General features: G+C 36.8%; 3 protein-coding genes across 3 annotated transcripts in view; 1 reads left to right on the forward strand and 2 right to left on the reverse strand.

Moving 5' to 3' along the window:
- LOC106080610 (uncharacterized) overlaps positions 1–4,344 on the forward strand; it is a 335,328-nt gene extending 330,984 nt beyond the window's left edge. The window contains exon 3 of the mRNA XM_059363846.1: positions 3,973–4,344. Coding sequence (XP_059219829.1) covers positions 3,973–4,344 — 372 coding nt within the window. The remainder of the gene's footprint in view (positions 1–3,972) is intronic.
- Positions 4,345–6,346: 2,002 nt separating this feature from the next.
- Positions 6,347–6,929, reverse strand: LOC106080603 (B1 protein). Its single transcript, XM_013242020.2, has 2 exons — positions 6,821–6,929; positions 6,347–6,762 (listed from the first exon to the last, which is right to left on the reverse strand). The coding sequence occupies exons 1-2, from the start codon at positions 6,863–6,865 to the stop codon at positions 6,391–6,393; spliced, it is 417 nt and encodes a 138-aa protein (XP_013097474.2). The 5' UTR covers positions 6,866–6,929; the 3' UTR covers positions 6,347–6,390.
- Positions 6,930–10,779: 3,850 nt separating this feature from the next.
- On the reverse strand, positions 10,780–11,588 carry LOC106080605 (uncharacterized). The gene is made up of 3 exons (XM_059363930.1): positions 11,509–11,588; positions 11,226–11,356; positions 10,780–11,163 (listed from the first exon to the last, which is right to left on the reverse strand). Exons 2-3 carry the CDS (start codon positions 11,268–11,270, stop codon positions 10,780–10,782), a joined length of 429 nt encoding a protein of 142 aa, XP_059219913.1. The 5' UTR covers positions 11,271–11,356; positions 11,509–11,588.
- Between the last annotated feature and the right edge of the window lie 6,934 nt (positions 11,589–18,522).

An 18,522-nucleotide genomic window follows, 5' to 3' on the forward strand; every position in this document is an offset into this window, starting at 1 on the left:
AAAAATCGATTGTTCAAAGGAATTTCTAAATTACTGCGTTGAAGTGTACCAGTGGGAAGAAAATCCTGAATCGTTTTATTTCTACATTGTTAAATGCGTTTTCGACAATGCCGAAGATTATTGTATAAGAATTCCATAACTTTTTTTATTTTTTTAATAATTAAGTTGATAGCATGAATTCAAGTTTTGTTTTAATGTTCTAAAGGCTATTAAGTTGCTACTTTCGGTTTACTAATTGCATATTGGGTAAGCTAAAAAAGGGAGTTAAGGGACTTGAAATTCTAAAAATAGTCTAATGATTAGTGGTGAAGTGAATTGGGCAAAAAAAAAAAAGAATCCAAACTTGCCCGTGAACATTCCATTAAAGAACAGGGCTAAACTTCTCACATATCAATGAGTGCTGTCTGATTCAATTTTAAGCTCAATGATCAATGATTAGCATGTCCGCCTATGACGCTGTTGAAGATCCTGTATAATTGAGATTAAACTTGAATAGGACAGCATAAAATGGTATATGAAAAGTTTGCCCCCGTTCCTTTACGGAATGATTAGGCCAAATTTGCATTGCAGAAGTAAATCAGTAATACAAATTAAACAAAGTATGGTCCAAGGGTTACATTTTCGGCATTAACTTTTTGGCAACACTGGGGAAAACAACTCATGCCCGTTTTTTGTTTTGTTTTACTTTCAAACATCTTCAGTTTGGTCCATAATTTAAACATTAATCGTTTTACAAACGAACAATGCTTGCAATTTTATTATCAAAATGCGTGCTCTGTTAAGAAAGTTACGACGAAGCTCATTTTTGGCCCAATAGGTACGTAAATAAGCAAAATTGTCGATTGTGGAGTGAAGATTAGCCAGAAGGATTGCAAGATCTACCAATGCATCTAGGAAAAGTCACAGTTTGTTACGATTTACGGGCTGGTGGCATCATTGGATCGAACTTCTTCAAAGATGAGGTGAATCGTAGCGTACGTGTGAATGGTGAGCTCTACCGTGAGATGATATCCATTTTTTTTTGCCCAAAATGCAAGAGCTTTACATGAATGGCATGTGATTTCAACAAGATGGTGCCACATGCCACACAGCACGCGTAAAAATGGACTTGTTGAGAGGCGAGTTCGGTGAACATTTTATTTCCCGTTCGGGACCGGTAAATTGGCCGCCTAGATCGTGGGATTTAATACCTTTAAACTATTTTTTGTAGGGCTATATTAAAGCTCTTGTCTATACAGAGAAGCCCGCTTCGATTGACGCATTGGAAAACAACATCAAAGCAATATTACATATTGTCTTGATTTTCCTCAGGTTGAAATTGCTGAGAAAACACTATTCGTATGGGCATATTTTGAGTATTCACTGCAGTCGTCCTAATTGGCTTGTGGACAACCTACAAGCCGTCATATACAGGGAACCCTTTCGTGAAATATGACAGAAATACTACAACAAATACAATGACACTGGTCCCTTTGCCGGTTTCTATTGGTTCACCAAAGCCGGGGTATTTGTGATGGATCCCCGGCTCATTGAGAATATTCTTATCAAAGATTTGGCTAAATTTATTTAGTAACCACGGTTTTTTCTGCAATAATAGGGATGATCCCCTGACCGGCCATCTCTTCAATTTGGAGGCAGCCAAATGGCGAAATTTATGTCAGAAGGTATCACCCACATTTACCACAACTAAAATGAAAATAATGTTACCCTTGGTCATGAAGGAAGCTCAAGAACTCATTGGGGCCATGACAAATAATACAGCCATTAATTCTATAATGAAGATGAAGCAGTTAGTATCACGCTTTACCATCGATGTCATCGGAAGTTGCGCCTTTGGCATAGACATCAATAGCCTGCGTCAGCCAGACGCTCTGGTTTGATCTTACGTTTTGGTTATCCTAAATTGGCACGTCCTCTACGTATGAAACATAAATTGCCGGATGTGGAAAAATGTTTTATGGTTTCATTAAAAAGACATTGGAAGACCCTGAATAAACCCAAATACGTAGAAATGATTTTCTAGATATGTTAATCGATTTGAAGAATAATAAATTAATAAAGAGTGAAACGGGTGAAGAGATGACTAAACTGACATTTGGGCAATTCGTTTCGAGACTTCGTCAACTAACTTGACCTATGCTTTGTACGAATTGGCTCAAAATGTGGATGTACAGCAAAGAGCCAGGAAGGAAGTAATTAGGGTATTGGCAGAGCATAATAACAATATGAGCTATGAATGTATAAAGGATATGATTTATGTGGATCAAATAATACATGGTATGAAAAGTAGATTAAAAGAAGTCGGTGGAAAAAAATCGCATGGACAGACAGACTGCTTATGTAGACCACTTATGTAGAGGAAGAGTGTGCCAAACGCGGATGTGGAGCAGTCACGGTCAAATTTTGCATGAAATAATCTTGAAACATTTAATTTTATGGACCTTTCTATCGATTAAAATAAAGATTTCATGCATTCTTCTAAGAAATTATCCTTTATAATGATTGAAAGACTTTACTGCCTAGACCACTAACATTTTTCCTGATTCGTTCGCCAATAGCTGTTTTCTCGTTATTACATACAATTTTTGAAAGTTCAATTAATTAATAATTAAATGAATTAGTTTTTTAATTGAAAATTGCAAAAATTTTAAACACAATCGTTATTGAAAAAAAAATGCAGATTCAATTAAAACATTTTTTGAATCTATAATTTTTTTTATTGAAAAAGACGAAACTTTCAATCGCAATCGTAATTGAAAATAAAGTTCAGATTCAACAAAAAATTATGGAATCAATTAATTTTATAAAAGAAAATTTCCTGAATTTCAATCACGGTCGTAATTGATGAAAAATTGGGATTCGATTAAAAATATGATCGATCGAATTAATTTTTTAATTAAAACATATTTGCAATTAAATTTTTAATGGGAAAAATTTCGTGATATTTATCTCTGCGCACTGCTCACTGTTGCCTTGTCCCAAGTTCGATTTTCCTAACTAATATTTTGATCTTCATTTTAGATATTTGTCCTTAATAACAGGACGCAGAGCTGAAGATTTATTAACCTACCATTGAAAATAAAAAATCCTTAATATAAAAGGAAACATTTTTCCCTTATGTCCTTTAAAAAGTCGAAAATTTATCATCTTTATATTATGTTTGCTAATCTTTGGTTCGAATCTTTAAAATTAGGAAAAAAATTTAATGTAGGCAGCTATCGACAAAGCCATATGAAAACCTTAAAACGCATTTACAACCACAAATTTTGGGTGTTTGTACATGATTTCAAAACAAATGCTCCCAAAATTAAAAGCAGTTTGCGTTTACGAATTTGGGGTGCACTTTCCCTTTTAAATGTCATTGCAAGCATTATTACGTAAAATTTACCTTTATTACACCAAAGATTGTTTGTTGTGTACCGTGCATATTTGGTACGAAATTCGTGGAATCATTTGGGATATAATTTCTAAATGATTTACTAAGTTGGATGTAATTGAATTGAGAGAACCATTAGTAAAAAAATGAACTAGACCAAAAATAACTTTTCAAATAGTAAATATTCAAACTATGTATTTCGAAATGTTGCAAATAGAATAACAAAATGAATTTATCTTCCATTCTGTAGTAGAGCGTATTGAAATGACTTGATTTGTGGAAACAAATTAAAAATGTATACCTTCATGATTTTATATTTATTAGAAAAATGTGCTCATAAACCTGTATCAATTGTTGGTATCATTTCAAAAACAAAGATACATCCAAGATATGATAAGAGATGTACCAAAAATTATAAAACGAAGAAAAACATATTGTATTATATTCAGTGTTTGTTTTGAAAGCTCTTGTGACACTTATCTAATATGCTTAAGTTCACGGTTTTGTTAATCCCGGTATTGTCCTTGGTATTACAACTTGTTTAAAAATATCATACCCATTTGTATTAACTATTGAAAATTCATTATAAATTACAGGTAATTGCCCAACGACCTGATTGGCTTCCCGAAAACTCTCCCGAAATAGAAGCCGAATCTTTGGCCAAAAATTGCCTAAGTCCCGAGATAATGAATGACATTTTAAATTTGCATGTTGAAGATACTCCCGCTATGAGAGCCTTTCTATTTTGCGCAGCCGTTCGAAAAAATGTGTATCGACCTGAGATAGGTTTTGAAATTGATCGCTTCGATATGGGTCTAAAGTATAAAATAAAAATCGATTGTTCAAAGGAATTTCTAAATTACTGCGTTGAAGTGTACCAGTGGGAAGAAAATCCTGAATCGTTGTATTTCTACATTGTTAAATGCGTTTTCGATAATGCCGAAGATTATTGTATAAAAATTCCATAACTTTTTTTTATTTCTTTAATAATTACAATAAGTTGATGGCATGATTTCAAGTTTTGTTTTAATGTACTAAAGGCTACTTAGTTGCTACTTTCGGCTTACTAATTGTATATTGGGTAAGCTACAAAAGAGAGTTATGGGACTTGAAATTCTAAAAATAGTCTAATGATAAGTGGCGAATTGAATTGGTTAAAAAAAATCCAAACTTGCCCATGATCATTCTATTAAAGAACAGGGGCAAACTTCTCACATATCTATCAATGAGTGCTGTCTGATTCAAGTTTAAGCTCAATAACCGATTCCGAATGGCGTCCCACATTGCGACACCTCTTTGGGGAGAAGTTTTTACAAGACCTTATTATTTTTTTCAAATGGCATAGATCCTTACAGATGTCGCCAGCTTTTGAAGGGGATAACCACAGCTGAAAATTTGTATACCCTCCACCATAAGATAAGGGTATAGTAATTTCGTCATTCGTCATCGTCACCTCGAAATATGCGTCTAAGACCCCATAAAGCATATATATATTCTTGATCGTCATGACATTTTAAGTCGATCTAGCCATGTCCGTCCGTCCGTCTGTCGAAATCACTATAGCTGCCGAACGCTTAAAGCTAGCCGCTTTGCACAGATACTATTAATGTAGGCCCTTGGAGATTGCAACTGGGCCTTATTTGTTCAGATTTGGATATAACTGCTATATAAACCGATCACTTGATTTGAACTTTTGAGACCTTAGAAGCCGCAATATTTGTCCGATTTGACTTCCAACAATTGTGCTTAGTACGGTCCAAAACAGTCAATAACCTGATATAATAGCTCCCATATAAACCCATCTACCCATTTGACTTCTTGAGCCCTTACAGTCGCAATGTTTGTTCGATTTGGCTAAAATTTTGCATGTAGTGTTCTGTTATAACTTTTAATAACTTTGCTAAGTACGGTCCAAATCGATCGGACTACCTGATATAACTCTATATAAACCGGTCTCACGATTATCCTTCTTTGATTCCCAGAAGCTTCAATTTTTGCTGGTCTGACAGAAGTTTAGTATGTAGAATAAAATTAAGCTCTTATACTAAATTTATTTTGTTTAAATTTTTAGCAGTATTCATGATGGTGGGTTCCCAAAATTAGGCCCGACCGAATTTTTACTTGTTTTAAATTTAATGTAATTGAGAAACTTAAGATGATGAGTTCAAATCTCCTCGTCGATCACCGACAAAACTTACAAAATTTTTTAAGTAGAGAGAGTGACGGAGAAAAAACCGAGAGCCAGCAAAAAAATAAAAAATATTTATTTAAAATTAACAAATGTCACATAAACTAGCTTGTTGGAATTTGGCAATTCGGGGTGGAAATTGATTGGTTTTCGGGAAGTTTATATTCATTTTCGGGACAAAGACCCTGGGGTCCACCCCACCTTCAAACACAACTTATTTACCGATCATGACATTATGGGACTCATACAAAATGTTTTTGAAAGTAGAGCACGAATATTTTATTTACTTTGATGGCCAAGTGATCTACCCCGAAATACCCCCTAAACCCGAAATATTTATCAATGCAGTAATATGGGATTCAAAAGAAAGGCATTTGGGAGTAGAGTAAAAATTTGCCCAGGAACTGAGCAGGGGCAACTTTTCATACATCAATGAGCGCTTTCCCATTCAAGTTGAGTTTATCAACGATAAGGGGCCTTTTTTATAGCCGAGTCCGTACGGTGTGCCGCAGTACGACACCTCTTTGGGAGAGTTTTTTACATGACCATGCATGGTATTGTACCTTGCAAATGTCGCCAGCATTAAGAGGGGATAACCACCGCTTTAAATTTTGTCCGAAGTTCCGCCAGGATTCGAACGCAGGCGTTCAGCATCATAGGCGGACATAGGCTACAGTAGCACGATATCCACATTCAGGGCGAAGTGTCCCCACCCTCAATAGATATTAGAGAGTTTAAGAAGGCGTAGCGGTTTTCATTTAATAAAAAAAAAATTGCATGTATTTATAAATTAAAAAAAATAACAAACAAACAAATGTTTGAACTTTTATTCAACTTTTTCGCACTTCTCATGCCTATCATCGAGAGTACACTTGAAAATACTGAAAATCTTGAAATCTTCTGGTTCCAAATCACAGAACTTTTCACCGCAGTCCTTAATATGGTTCAGATCACATTTCCTTTTTGCTACTTGCTGCAGTCCCACTTGTAATCTTTCTGCCTCGAAACCATTTTCAGGTCTGTAAACAGTTTTCCTTTTGACAAGGCAAAGCAAAACGGATCTTACAGCTGGTGTATCCTCTAAATCCAATGAAAGCATTTGTGACCAAATTTCAGGGGTTATGCCATTTTCCTTTTTACAGTCGGCTTCAATTTCGGCAGCATTTTCTGGATACCAATCCGGACGCTCAGCAAATGTCTAGAATATGACATTTGGTTGTAAGTACTTAAATATTTGGTAGCACCAACATACGTACCTTGCTTAGGAAAAGAATAAGGAATACTACCAATAATCTATTCATTTTAAGATCAGTGCCCTGTTTGCGCTTAAAGCTGGAAATAAACTGTACAAGTTTATTTAGTTTGAATTTATTTACAGCTATAGTCTTATCGTATTTGTAAAATATTGAAAAGTATTAAAAATAAAAGGAATTGATTAATTTTTTACATCACCCTGGACCTTGGATGCAGATAACAGACAAAAACATGTAAAAATGCGTTTAGTTCGACAGAACCAAATGTTACATATACTTCACTATGAATCGCGTGTGCAGAAAGAATAAATTAATTTTTATACTACATTGCTTAAAGGTTTATCGAAAACTTTGTGAAGCAATTTGATATTTTTTATTGACGTCCTCTTCGCAACAATACTACCCTCCTCGAAAAATAACTAAATTCGTATGAAAACTTTTTTTTTCACTTAAATATTTTTGAATAATTCATCATCGATAAAAACTTAAATGACCAATAAGGAACAGGTTAAAGTGTACTGGGCCGAATCTTATATACCCTCCACCATGGATCGCATTTGACAAATTTTATGAATGATTTTTTCAAATATATATGAGCTATTTCAAGCTATTGACCGATATGTACCGTACTTGTCATGGCTATTAGAAGACATAGAAAAATACCATCTTCAATATTTCAGGCAATTCGAGTAATAATAGCGCCCTCCAGAGGCTCATCAAGTCAAAATGGGTGATCGGTTTATATGGCAGCTATATCAGGTTATCAACCGATTTATACCATACTTAGAACAGTTATCAAGCTATTGGCCGATATGGACCGTACTTGTCATGGCTATTAGAAGATATAGAAAAATACCATCTTCAAAATTTCAGGCAATTCGAGTAATAATAGCGCCCTCCAGAGGCTCATCAAGTCAAAATGGGTGATCGGTTTATATAGCAGCTATATCAGGCTATCAACCGATTTGAACTATTCTTAGCACAGTTGTTGAAAGTCATAACATAACACCTCATGCAAAGTTTCAGCCAAATTGGATAATAACTGCGTCCTCTAGTGGCTCAAGAAATCAAGACCCCAGATCGGTTTATATGGCAGCTATAACAGGTTATGGACCGATTTGAACCATATTCAGCACAGTTGTTGGAAGTCATAATAAAACACCTCATGCAAAATTTCAGCCAAATCGGATAAGAAGTGTGCCCTCTAGCGGCTCAAGAATTCAAGATCCCAGATAGGTTTATATGGCAGCTATATCAAAACGTGGACCGATATAGCCCATTTACAATCCCAACTGACCTACACTAAAAAGAAGTATTTGTGAAAATTTCAAGCGGCTAGCTTTACTCCTTCGAAAGTTAGCAACTAACGAACGGACGGACGGACATGGCTAGTTCGACTTAAAATGTCATCACGATCAAGAATATATATACTTTATGGGGTCTTTGACGAATATTTCGAGGAGTTACAAACAGAATGACAAAATTAGTATACCCCCATCCTATGGTGGAGGGTTTAAAAACACATAAATTCGGAAAAATGCATTAAATCCTTTTTTGAATCGACAGACGGTCCATATAAATAAATGTTTGAAGATTATTTCATGTAAATGTTGACCGTGACTGCACCTCAAATGGTTTATCCATTGGAAGACAATGTTGTCTTTTAATGCGTCAAATGTAGTGGGCTTCTTATCAGATGGGTATACATTGACCGCAGGTGTGCCACAAGGCTCTGTTCTTTGCCCTACCTTTTTTCTTATTTTCATTGACTATCTGTTGGGTCAGACTTCGAATCCAGTCTTCTCATTTGCCGATGACAGTAGTCTGTGTCATTCATATTCATTCGACCATAGGCCCAGTCGCCAAGAAATTGTGGACAGGAGGCGCATTATGGATGATACGCTCTCCCAGGATTTGTTGGCCATTTCCGAGTGGGGTAGAATGAACAGAGTTGACTTTAACGCACAGAAGACGCAGTGTTGTTTCTTGTCTCACAAGCGATTCACTGACCCACTACAATTGTCGATATCTATCGACGGTATAAATATTGAACAGTCAGATGCTCTTGATGTCTTGGGCATGAAGATACAATGTGATGTCCGTTGGTCGAAACACGTATTCGAAGGTCGAAAAAAGCATTCAAGTGTTTGGGCTTTCTTAAGCGATGCAAGAAGTATTTCTCCTCTTCTGATCTTCTCAATATCTATACTACAATACCTACATCAGGCCGAGGATGGAATATAACTCGCATATATGGACAGGAGCTCCAAAATCATCCTTGCAGCTACTTGACCGGGTTCAAGGGAGAGCGATTGCTTCTCTTGAACATCGTCGGAATGTGGGTAGCGTTGAATTGCTCTATCGTTATTTTCATGGCGTGTGTTTCAGGGATATTCGTTTTCTTATCTCTGACGTTGGGATGTTCACCAGGAATACAAGACTTGCCAGGAACTCACACCCATTTGTAATTGATTGGCCAGTCGACCAAACCATGCATTACCGAGAAAATTCATTTTTCGTCCAAACCATTTGTATGTGGAATCAACTTCCGGCTAATGTCTTTCCCACCGACATTGACGTTCAGAAATTTAAGACAATAAACACTACTCCCTTTTTCCTCACTCCAACCCATAACTTTGCCAACGCAATGCACTGCATATATGGGGGACATCCCCTGCGTGTTGGCTACGTGAAAAAAAAAAAACAAATTGATGTGGGCTTGTCTGTATAGACATGAGCTTTAGCATAGCCCTACAAAAAATAGTCTTAAGGCGTAAAATCGCACGATCAAGGTGGCCAATTGACCGGTTCCAAACGTGAAAAAAATGTTCACCGAACTCGTCTCTCAATATGTCCATTGTTACGCCTGCTGTGTGGCATGTAGCACCGTCTTGTTGAAACCACATGTCCTGCAAGTCAAGCTTTTGCATTTTGAGTAAAAAAAGTTAATCTTACCATAGCGTTTACCATTCACATTTGAGTTACGATTCGCATCATCTTGAAGAAGTACGGTCCAATGATGCCACCAGCCCATAATCCGCACCAAACTGGGAATTTTTCTGATGCATTGGTAGCTCTTGCAATGCTTTCGGTTGATCTTCACTCCGAAATCGAAAATTCTGCTTATTAAAATACCCATTAAGCCAAAAATGAGCTTCGTCTCCGAACACAAACTTTCGATAAACAAGGGATCTTCGGCCAACTTTCCAAGAGTCCATTCACCAAAAATACTGCATTGGGGTCATTCAGCTTCAATTATTGCACGAGTTGAATTTTGAAAGGCTTCACACCTAAACCTTTTGCAAAATGTTCCACATTGTTGAGTATCAGAGGCCCAATTGCTGCGAACCGCAACGAATCGATAACTGATAGTCATCATTAATACTGGCCGATACAGCTGAGATATTTTCTTCAGTTCGTGTTGATGGTTCAATGCTTTTTGGTGCGAGATTTAGTCACAATAGCCCGAATAGCTGTTTCAGTGGGTCGTTTTAACTGACCATTAAATGCAAGGAGAGCGCGATTAACTTTCTTAACAGAGCACACATTTTGATAATAAAATTCAATAATTTGCAAGCGTTGTTCGTTTGTAAGACGATTCGTGGGTAAATTGCGGACCAAACTGAGTATATTTGACGTGCGTGAGCTGTTTAAGCCAAAAAAATAATAGCTTAAAAAATCACCCTTTAGACAATAGTTCCGTTTTTTTCGCAAAGTTGATATCTATTTTTTTATAGATTTGCATTTCTATGATTTGTATTAAAAATGTGTTTGTCTTTCACACCGTTATACTAAAACGAGTTTTTTGTCGCGAATTTGTAATTTTTTATTGATCTTGAGAAGAAAGAGATCTGTTCGACAAAACTAATCATCGAAGAAACTTTATACCTTAATACAGTTATACTAGTCTTACATGAAATCTTTATAAAAATTTTCAAAAATAGTCCAATTTTCAGTCTCAATCACAACTCATTTTTAATGGGTATACGACACTTCTCGTCCTTGACATCACATACACATTTCATAATTTGGAAAACCATAACATCGTCTGGTTTCAAATGTCCATACAGCTGTTTGCAATGCTCGATATGCTCAATATCACAATCCATTTTGATTGACTGCTGGAATCCCAGGCGTAATCTTTCCGCTTCGAAGCCTTTTTCAGGCCGAAAGACATTTTTAGTCTTGACAAGACAAAGTAGAAACGCGCGTTCCGATGGTGTATCCTCCAGATGCATTGTCCGTATCCTAGCCCACTGATCAGGCCTCATGCCATTTTCTACTAAGCATGCCTTTTCGAATAGGGAAGCATTTTTTGGGTACCATTCTGGACGCTCGCCAAGAATCTATAATTTTTTGTGCAGTAGTACGAGGATCTTGTTAAATTTAGCTCAGGTAAGAAACTTACCAGCGTTATGGAAACAAATATACAGCCAATCAGAAGTTTGGTCATTTTGCGCGCTGTATCTTGTATGCTCTTAGATGAATAACTTTTCTAATGATTTGTCTCGAGATTGTTTGCTATTTTATACCAATGACCTGTTAGATGCCAGTAATTGTAACAAATAAATGGTTATAGAAATAGGTCTTAAGTAAGAAAGAATTGTGGATTGCAACTTTTAAATTGTCACTGTATTACTACACGTAAGCAATTAGTTTAACAATATATAATCTTTGAATAAAAGAAAGACCTTCATTGATGCCATGAGGATATAATGTTTATAGGGTAGCTGGCACGAAGTGTTATCAAGTTCACAATTATCTGTCAAACTAGCAATTACAGGTACATGATATTTCTGTTATGGAGAGATTATTACATAGTTTACAAGCCACCACAGCCATTGGTTTCGGAGTAATGAATTTTAGGCTTAATAGTGTGTTTGCGGTATATTGGCACCTCAATCGTTATCTTCGAGGCTGGCGTCAAAATAAATGCTCCTTATTATCGGGAAAAACATTTTGAAAGAAAGAAAGGGCTCAAGAAGTCAAGACCCCAGATCGGTTTATATGGCAGCTATATCAGGTTATGGACCGATTTGAACCATTCTTAATACAGTTGTTGGAAGTCATAACAAAACTCGTCATGCAATATTTCCGCCAAATCGGATAGGAATTGATCCTCGTAGAGGCTGAAGAAGTCAAGACCCCAGATCGGTTTATATGACAGCTATATCAGGTTATGGACCGATTTGAACTATTCTTAACACAGTTGTTGGAAGTCATAACAAAACTCGTCGTGCAAAATTTCAGCCAAATCGCACTCTTGCAAATTTTGCGCACTCTAGACGCTCAAGAAGTCAAGACCCCAGATAGGTTTATATGACAACTATATCACGTTATGGACCGATTTCAGCACATTCGTTGAATGTCATAACAAAACACCTCATGCAGAATTTCGGCTAAATCGGATAATAATTGCGTCCTATAGTGGCTCAAGAACTATTCTTAACTTAACACTTATTCTTAACACAGTTGTTGGAAGTGAGACCAAAACACCACGTGCAAAATTTCAGTCAAATCGTACAACAATTGCGCCCTCTAGATGCTCAAGAAGTCAAGACCCAAGATCGGTTTATGCGGCAGCTATATCAAAACGTGGACCGATTTAACCCATTTACAATCCCAACCGACCTACACTTATAAGAAGTATTTGTGCAAAATTTCAAGCGGCTAGCTTTACTCCTTCGAAAGTTAGCATGCTATCGGCAGACAGACGGACGGCGGACGAACATGGAATATGGAAGAATATATACACTTTATGACAGAACAACAGAATGACGAAATTAGTAAACCCCCATCCTATGGTGGAGGGTATAAAAAACAAGTAAAAAAGCATTAGGTTCGGCCGGGCCGAACTTTGGATACCCACCACCTCGGGTATATATGTAAACCCCATTTCGTCACAATCCGGTGCAAATTGGATAGCTTAAGCACCCAAATTCGGTGCGGACATTAAGTGGTCTAATATATATGTCACTATTCAATTTTGTAGAACAAAATATTGGTGTTTTTGGCAGATATATCCATTTATCAACCGATCTGAACCATATTATGGTCGATATTGTGAGGCTCAGAGAAACTCACTGTTTCAAATTTCAGCGAAATCGGGTAATTAATAAAGCTTTTTTGGGTCTCAATCCCCTTATCGGCATATTGGCCTATATGGGAGCTATATATAAATATAGTCCGATCAGAACCATATTTAAGTCGGATGTTGGGAGGTCTTTACCTACTTACTGTTTCAGATTTCAGCGAAATCGGGTAAATAAATAAATAATAAAAAAAATAAATAATAAATGAAGCTATATAGTAGCTATATCTAAATATTGTCCGATCTGAACCATATTTAGGTTGGGTGTCAGGAGGCTAAGAATAACTCACTGTTTCAAATTTTAGCGAAATCGGTTAAAAAATTATGCTTTTATGGGCTTCAGATCCCTTATTCGACAGATCGGTCTATATGACAGCTATATCTAAGTATAGTCCGATCTGTACTGTGATATTAGAGTCGGACGTTAAGAGGCTTAAAACTGCGTACTGTTCCAAATTGCAGCAAATTGGATAAAAAATAAAGCTTTTATGGCCTTCGGACCCTTTATCGGGAGATCGGTCTATATGCTTTTAAATAAATAAAGCTTTTATGACCATAAAAGCTTTATTTATTTTACCCTTTATCTCCCTTTATCGGGAGATCGGACTATGTGGCAGCTATATCTCAATATGGACCAATCTAATCCATATTTAGGTCAGATGTCGGGAGGCTTAAAATAATTCACTCTTGCAAATTTCAGCGAAATCGGGTAATAAATAAAGCTGTTATGGTCTTCAGACCCATTATCGGAAAATCGGTCTATATAGCAGCTATATCTTAATATGGTCCGATTTGGCCCATTCAAGAACGTGTATCAAAAAGACGTATTTGTGCCAAATTTCAGCTCAATATCTTAGTTTTTGAAGGCTCTAGAGTGATTACAATAGACGGACGGACACACGGACTTCGTTAAATCGTCTTAGAATTTTACGACGATCCGAAGTATATATACTTTGTAGGCACGGAAATTGATATTTTGATGTGTTGCAAACGGAATGACTAAATGAATATACCCCCTATCCTACGGTGGTGGGTATAAAAAACAAATAACAAGTAATAGTGTGCTTAGCGTCTATAACCCGATATAGCTACCATGTAAACTGGTCTCTCGATTATCCTTGTTCAGGTCGTAGAAGCTTTAATTTTTGCTGGTTTGACAGAAGAATGGTATGTTGAATAAAATTATGCCATTTAACTAAATTTACTTTGTATAAATTTTTTGCATAATCTATGGTGGTTGGTTCTCAAGATTCGACCCAGTCTTGAGTCTCTTTTGGTTTTCACGCACTTTATGTGATGGTGACAAGTCTCGTTGAAACGTGCATGGTCCACGACCGATATGTTTGCGCGTCCACGGCTCCAAAGCAGCTTTCAAAATGTTTTCCCGGTAAAAAGGAGCATTTATTTTGACGCCAGGCTCGAAGAAAATGATTGAGGTGCCCAGTAGAACGCAATCACACCATCACACAGATATACCATTGTGAACTTGATAACACTTCGTGCCAGCTACCGTATAAGCATAATATCCTCATGACCTCATCAATGAATGTCTTTCTTTTATTCAAAGATTATATATTATTCAACTTATTGCTTAAGTTTAGTTATACAGTTATACAGTAACATTGTAAAAGTTGAAACCCACAATTTTTTCTTACTTAAGACGTATTTTTCTAACCATTTATTCGTAACAATTACTGGGATCTAACAGGTCATTGGTATAAAATAGCAAACAAACTCGATACAAATCATTAGAAAAGTTATTCATCTAAGAGCATACAAGACACAGCGCGCAAAATGATCAAACTTCTGATTGGCTGTATAATGATTTCCATAACGCTGGTAAGTTTCTTACCTGATCTAAATTTAACAAGATCCTCTAACTACTTTACAAAAAAAATTACAGATTTTAGGCGAGCGTCCAGAATGGTACCCGAGAAATGCTTCCCTATTCGAAAAGGCATGCCTAGTAGAAAACGATTTGAGGCCCGATCAGTGGGCTAGGATGCGGACAATGCATCTGGAAGATACACCAGCGGAGCGCGCGTTTCTACTTTGTCTTGTCAAGACTAAAAATGTCTTTCGGCCTGAAAAAGGTTTCGAGGCGGAAAGATTACGCCTGGGATTGCAGCAGTCAATCAAAGCGGATTGTGATATTGAGCATATCGAGCATTGCAAACAGATGTATGGACATTTGAAACCAGACGATGTTATGGTTTTCCAAATTGCGAAATGTGTGTGTGATGTCAAAGATGAGAAGTGTCGCAAACTCATTAAAAATGAGTTGTGATTGAGACTGAATATTTGACTATTTTTGAAAATTTTATAAAGACTAGTATAACTGTATTAAGGTATAAAGTTCCTTCGATGAATAGTTTTGTCGAACGGCTCTCTTTCTTCATAAAATTAATAAACATTACAAAACCGCATAAAAAAACTCGTTTTAGGAGAATGGTGTGAAAGACAAACACATTCTTAATACAAATCATAAAAATACAATTCTATTAAAAAATATATAGACATAAACTTTGCGAAAAAACGGAACTATTGATGATTTTGATTTGAATTTTTTGTGATTTTTTCCCATGAATCGTCAATCACAAGCTTTTATGGTCTTCAGACCCTTTATCGGGAGATCGGTCTATATGGCAGCTATATCCAAATCTGATCCAATCTGAGCCAAATTGAGGGGCCTTACACAACTCACTGTCCCAAATCAGGATAATAAATGTGGCTTTTATGGGCGTAATACCCTAAATGGGAGGATCGGAATATATGGCAGCTATATCCTAATCAAGACCAATCTGGGCGAAATTGACGAAGGATATCAAGGGGCTTAATTTAACTCACTGTCCCAACGTTCAGCAAAATCGGATAATAAATGTGACTTTTATAGACCTAAGACCCTTAATCGAAGAATCGGTCTATATAGCAGCTATATCCAAATCTGATCTGATCTGAGCCAAATTGACGAAGAATGTCGAAGGGCTTAACATATCTCACTGTCCCAAATTTCGCAAAATCGGATAATAAATGTAGCTTTTATTGGCCTAAGACCCTAAATCAGCGGATCGGTCTATATGGGGGCTATATTAAGATATACTACGATATAGCCTATCTTCGAACTTAATTAGCTTATGGACAAAAAAAGAATCTCTGCAAAGTTTCAGCTCAATATCTCTATTTTTAAAGACTGTAGCGTGATTTCAACAGACAGACGGACAGACGCATACTCAGCACGGGCGACGAAGGATCTTACACAGCTTACAGAGTTAAAATTTCAGAAAAATCGGGTAATAAATGCGTCTGGGGTCTGAAAACCATTTTTGACCTTAAATCGGGAGATCGGTCTATATGGGGGATATATCAAGATATTGTTCGATCTGGACCATATACGAGGTTGAGGGGAAATGACAATGCACTTTACCAAATTTCATAGAAATCTGTCAATAAATTTGGGTTCTATGGGGCTTGGGCCTTAAATTGGGAGATCGGTCTCTATGGGGACTTTATCAAACTATTGTTTTAACCGAAACGTATTCGACACTGATATCGACCTATATGGTCCCATGCAGCCCATCTTCGGACTATGCAAAGTTTTATGATTAGGACATTCTGACGAACCGACGGATAGACGGACATGGCTAGATTTTTTTGGTATATATGCACTTTATGGGGTCGGAAGTGAATGTTTCAATATGTTCCAAACGTAATGGCAAAATGAATATACCCTCATCCTTCGGTGGTGGATATAAAACTGAATCTGAAATAATGTCCAAATAAGTGGAAACAAGAAATTAATATTCGCCCCCTACAAGAAGAAATATTCTTGACCAAATAAATTTCGAATATACATTAAAGAGTTTTAATTTTTATACCCACCATTATAAGATGGGGATTTACAAATCTAGTTAATCCGTTTTTACCACCTTAAACTATTAATCTGCGACCTCAGAAAGTATCATCACAACATTTTAAGTCGAGCTAGCCATGTTCGTCCGTCCATCCGTCTCTCGAAATGACGATAGCAGTTGAACGCGTAAAGTTAGCCGCTTTTTTGCACAGATAATTCTTATTAATGTAGGTGGCTGGAGTTTGCAAATGGGCCATATTGGTTTGATTTGGACATCGCTTTTTTATATACCGATTAAGTTATTACTTCTAACAACCGTACCAAGTAGGGTCCATATCGGCGTGTAACCTGATATAGCTCCCACATAAACCGATCTCGCGATTTGTCAATCTGAGCCCCTGGAAGCTGTAATTGTTATTCAATTTTGCACCTAGTGTTCTGTTATGACTTCTATCACACGTGTAAAGTATGGTCCAAATCTGTCTATAATGTAATACAGCTCTCATGTAAACCGACCTGCTGGTTAGCATTATACGGCCACTACAAACTTAAATTTTTGACTGACTTGGCATATACTCGATACTAAAGTGTTCATATGCACTTGAACTATTTTTATGCCCTCCACCATAGGATGGGGGTATTCTAATTCAGTTTGTAACTAATCGAAATATTCGTCTAAGACCCCATAAAGTATATATATATTCTTGATCGTCATAACATTTAAATCGATCTAGCAATGTCCGTCCGTCGGTTCTGTCTCTCAAAAGCACGCTAACTTTCGAAGGAGTAAAGCTAGCCACTTGAAATTCGGTTGGGATTTTAAATGGGCCATATCGGTCCATGTTTTGGTATAGCTGCCATATAAACCGATCTGGGGTCTTGACTTCTTGATTCTCTAGAGCGCGCATTTCTTATTCGATTTGGCTGAAAATTTGCATGACAAGTTTTGTTATGATTTTCAATAACTGTGCCAATTATGGTTTAAATCGGTCCATAACCTGATATATCTGTCATACGAACCGATCATGGGTCTTGATTTCTTGAGCCTCTAGAGGGCGCAAGATTTCAACCAAATCTTATCCGATTTGGTTGAAATCTTGCACGACGAGTTTTGCTACGACTTCCAACTACTATGCTAAGTATGGTTCAGATCGGTCCTTAACCTGATAGATCTGCCATATAAACCGATCTTGAATCCTGCCTTTTAAGCCACTAGAGGGCGCAATTTTTATCCGATTTGGCTGAAAATTTGTACGACGTGTTTTGTTATGACTTTCAAGAACTGTATTAATTATGGTTCAAATCGATCCATAACCTGATATAGCTGTCATATCAACCGATCTGGGGTCTTGACTTCATGAGCATCTAGAGGGCGCAATTATTATCCGATTTGGCTGAAAATTTTATACAATGTGTTTTGTTATGACTTCCAATAACTTTGTCAAATATGGTCCAAATCGGTCTATAACTTGATATAACTGCCATATAATCCGACCTGGAGTCTTGACTTCTTAAGCCTCTGGAAGGCGCAATTCTTATCCGATTTGGCTTTTTTTCATGACCTTCACCATTCGTGTCAAATAAGGCCTGAATCGATCTATAGCCTGCAACAGCTTCCATATAAACCGATCTCCCGATATTACTTCTTGAGCTCCTCTAGGGCTCAATGATTATCCGATTTGGCTGAAATGTGGCAAAATGACGTCTGCAATGGTCTGAGATACCGGGCAAATAATTCGACAAATGCGATCCATGGTGGAGGGT

Source organism: Stomoxys calcitrans, chromosome 2 (assembly GCF_963082655.1).
Source record: "Stomoxys calcitrans chromosome 2, idStoCalc2.1, whole genome shotgun sequence".
NCBI classification, from domain to species: domain Eukaryota; kingdom Metazoa; phylum Arthropoda; class Insecta; order Diptera; family Muscidae; genus Stomoxys; species Stomoxys calcitrans.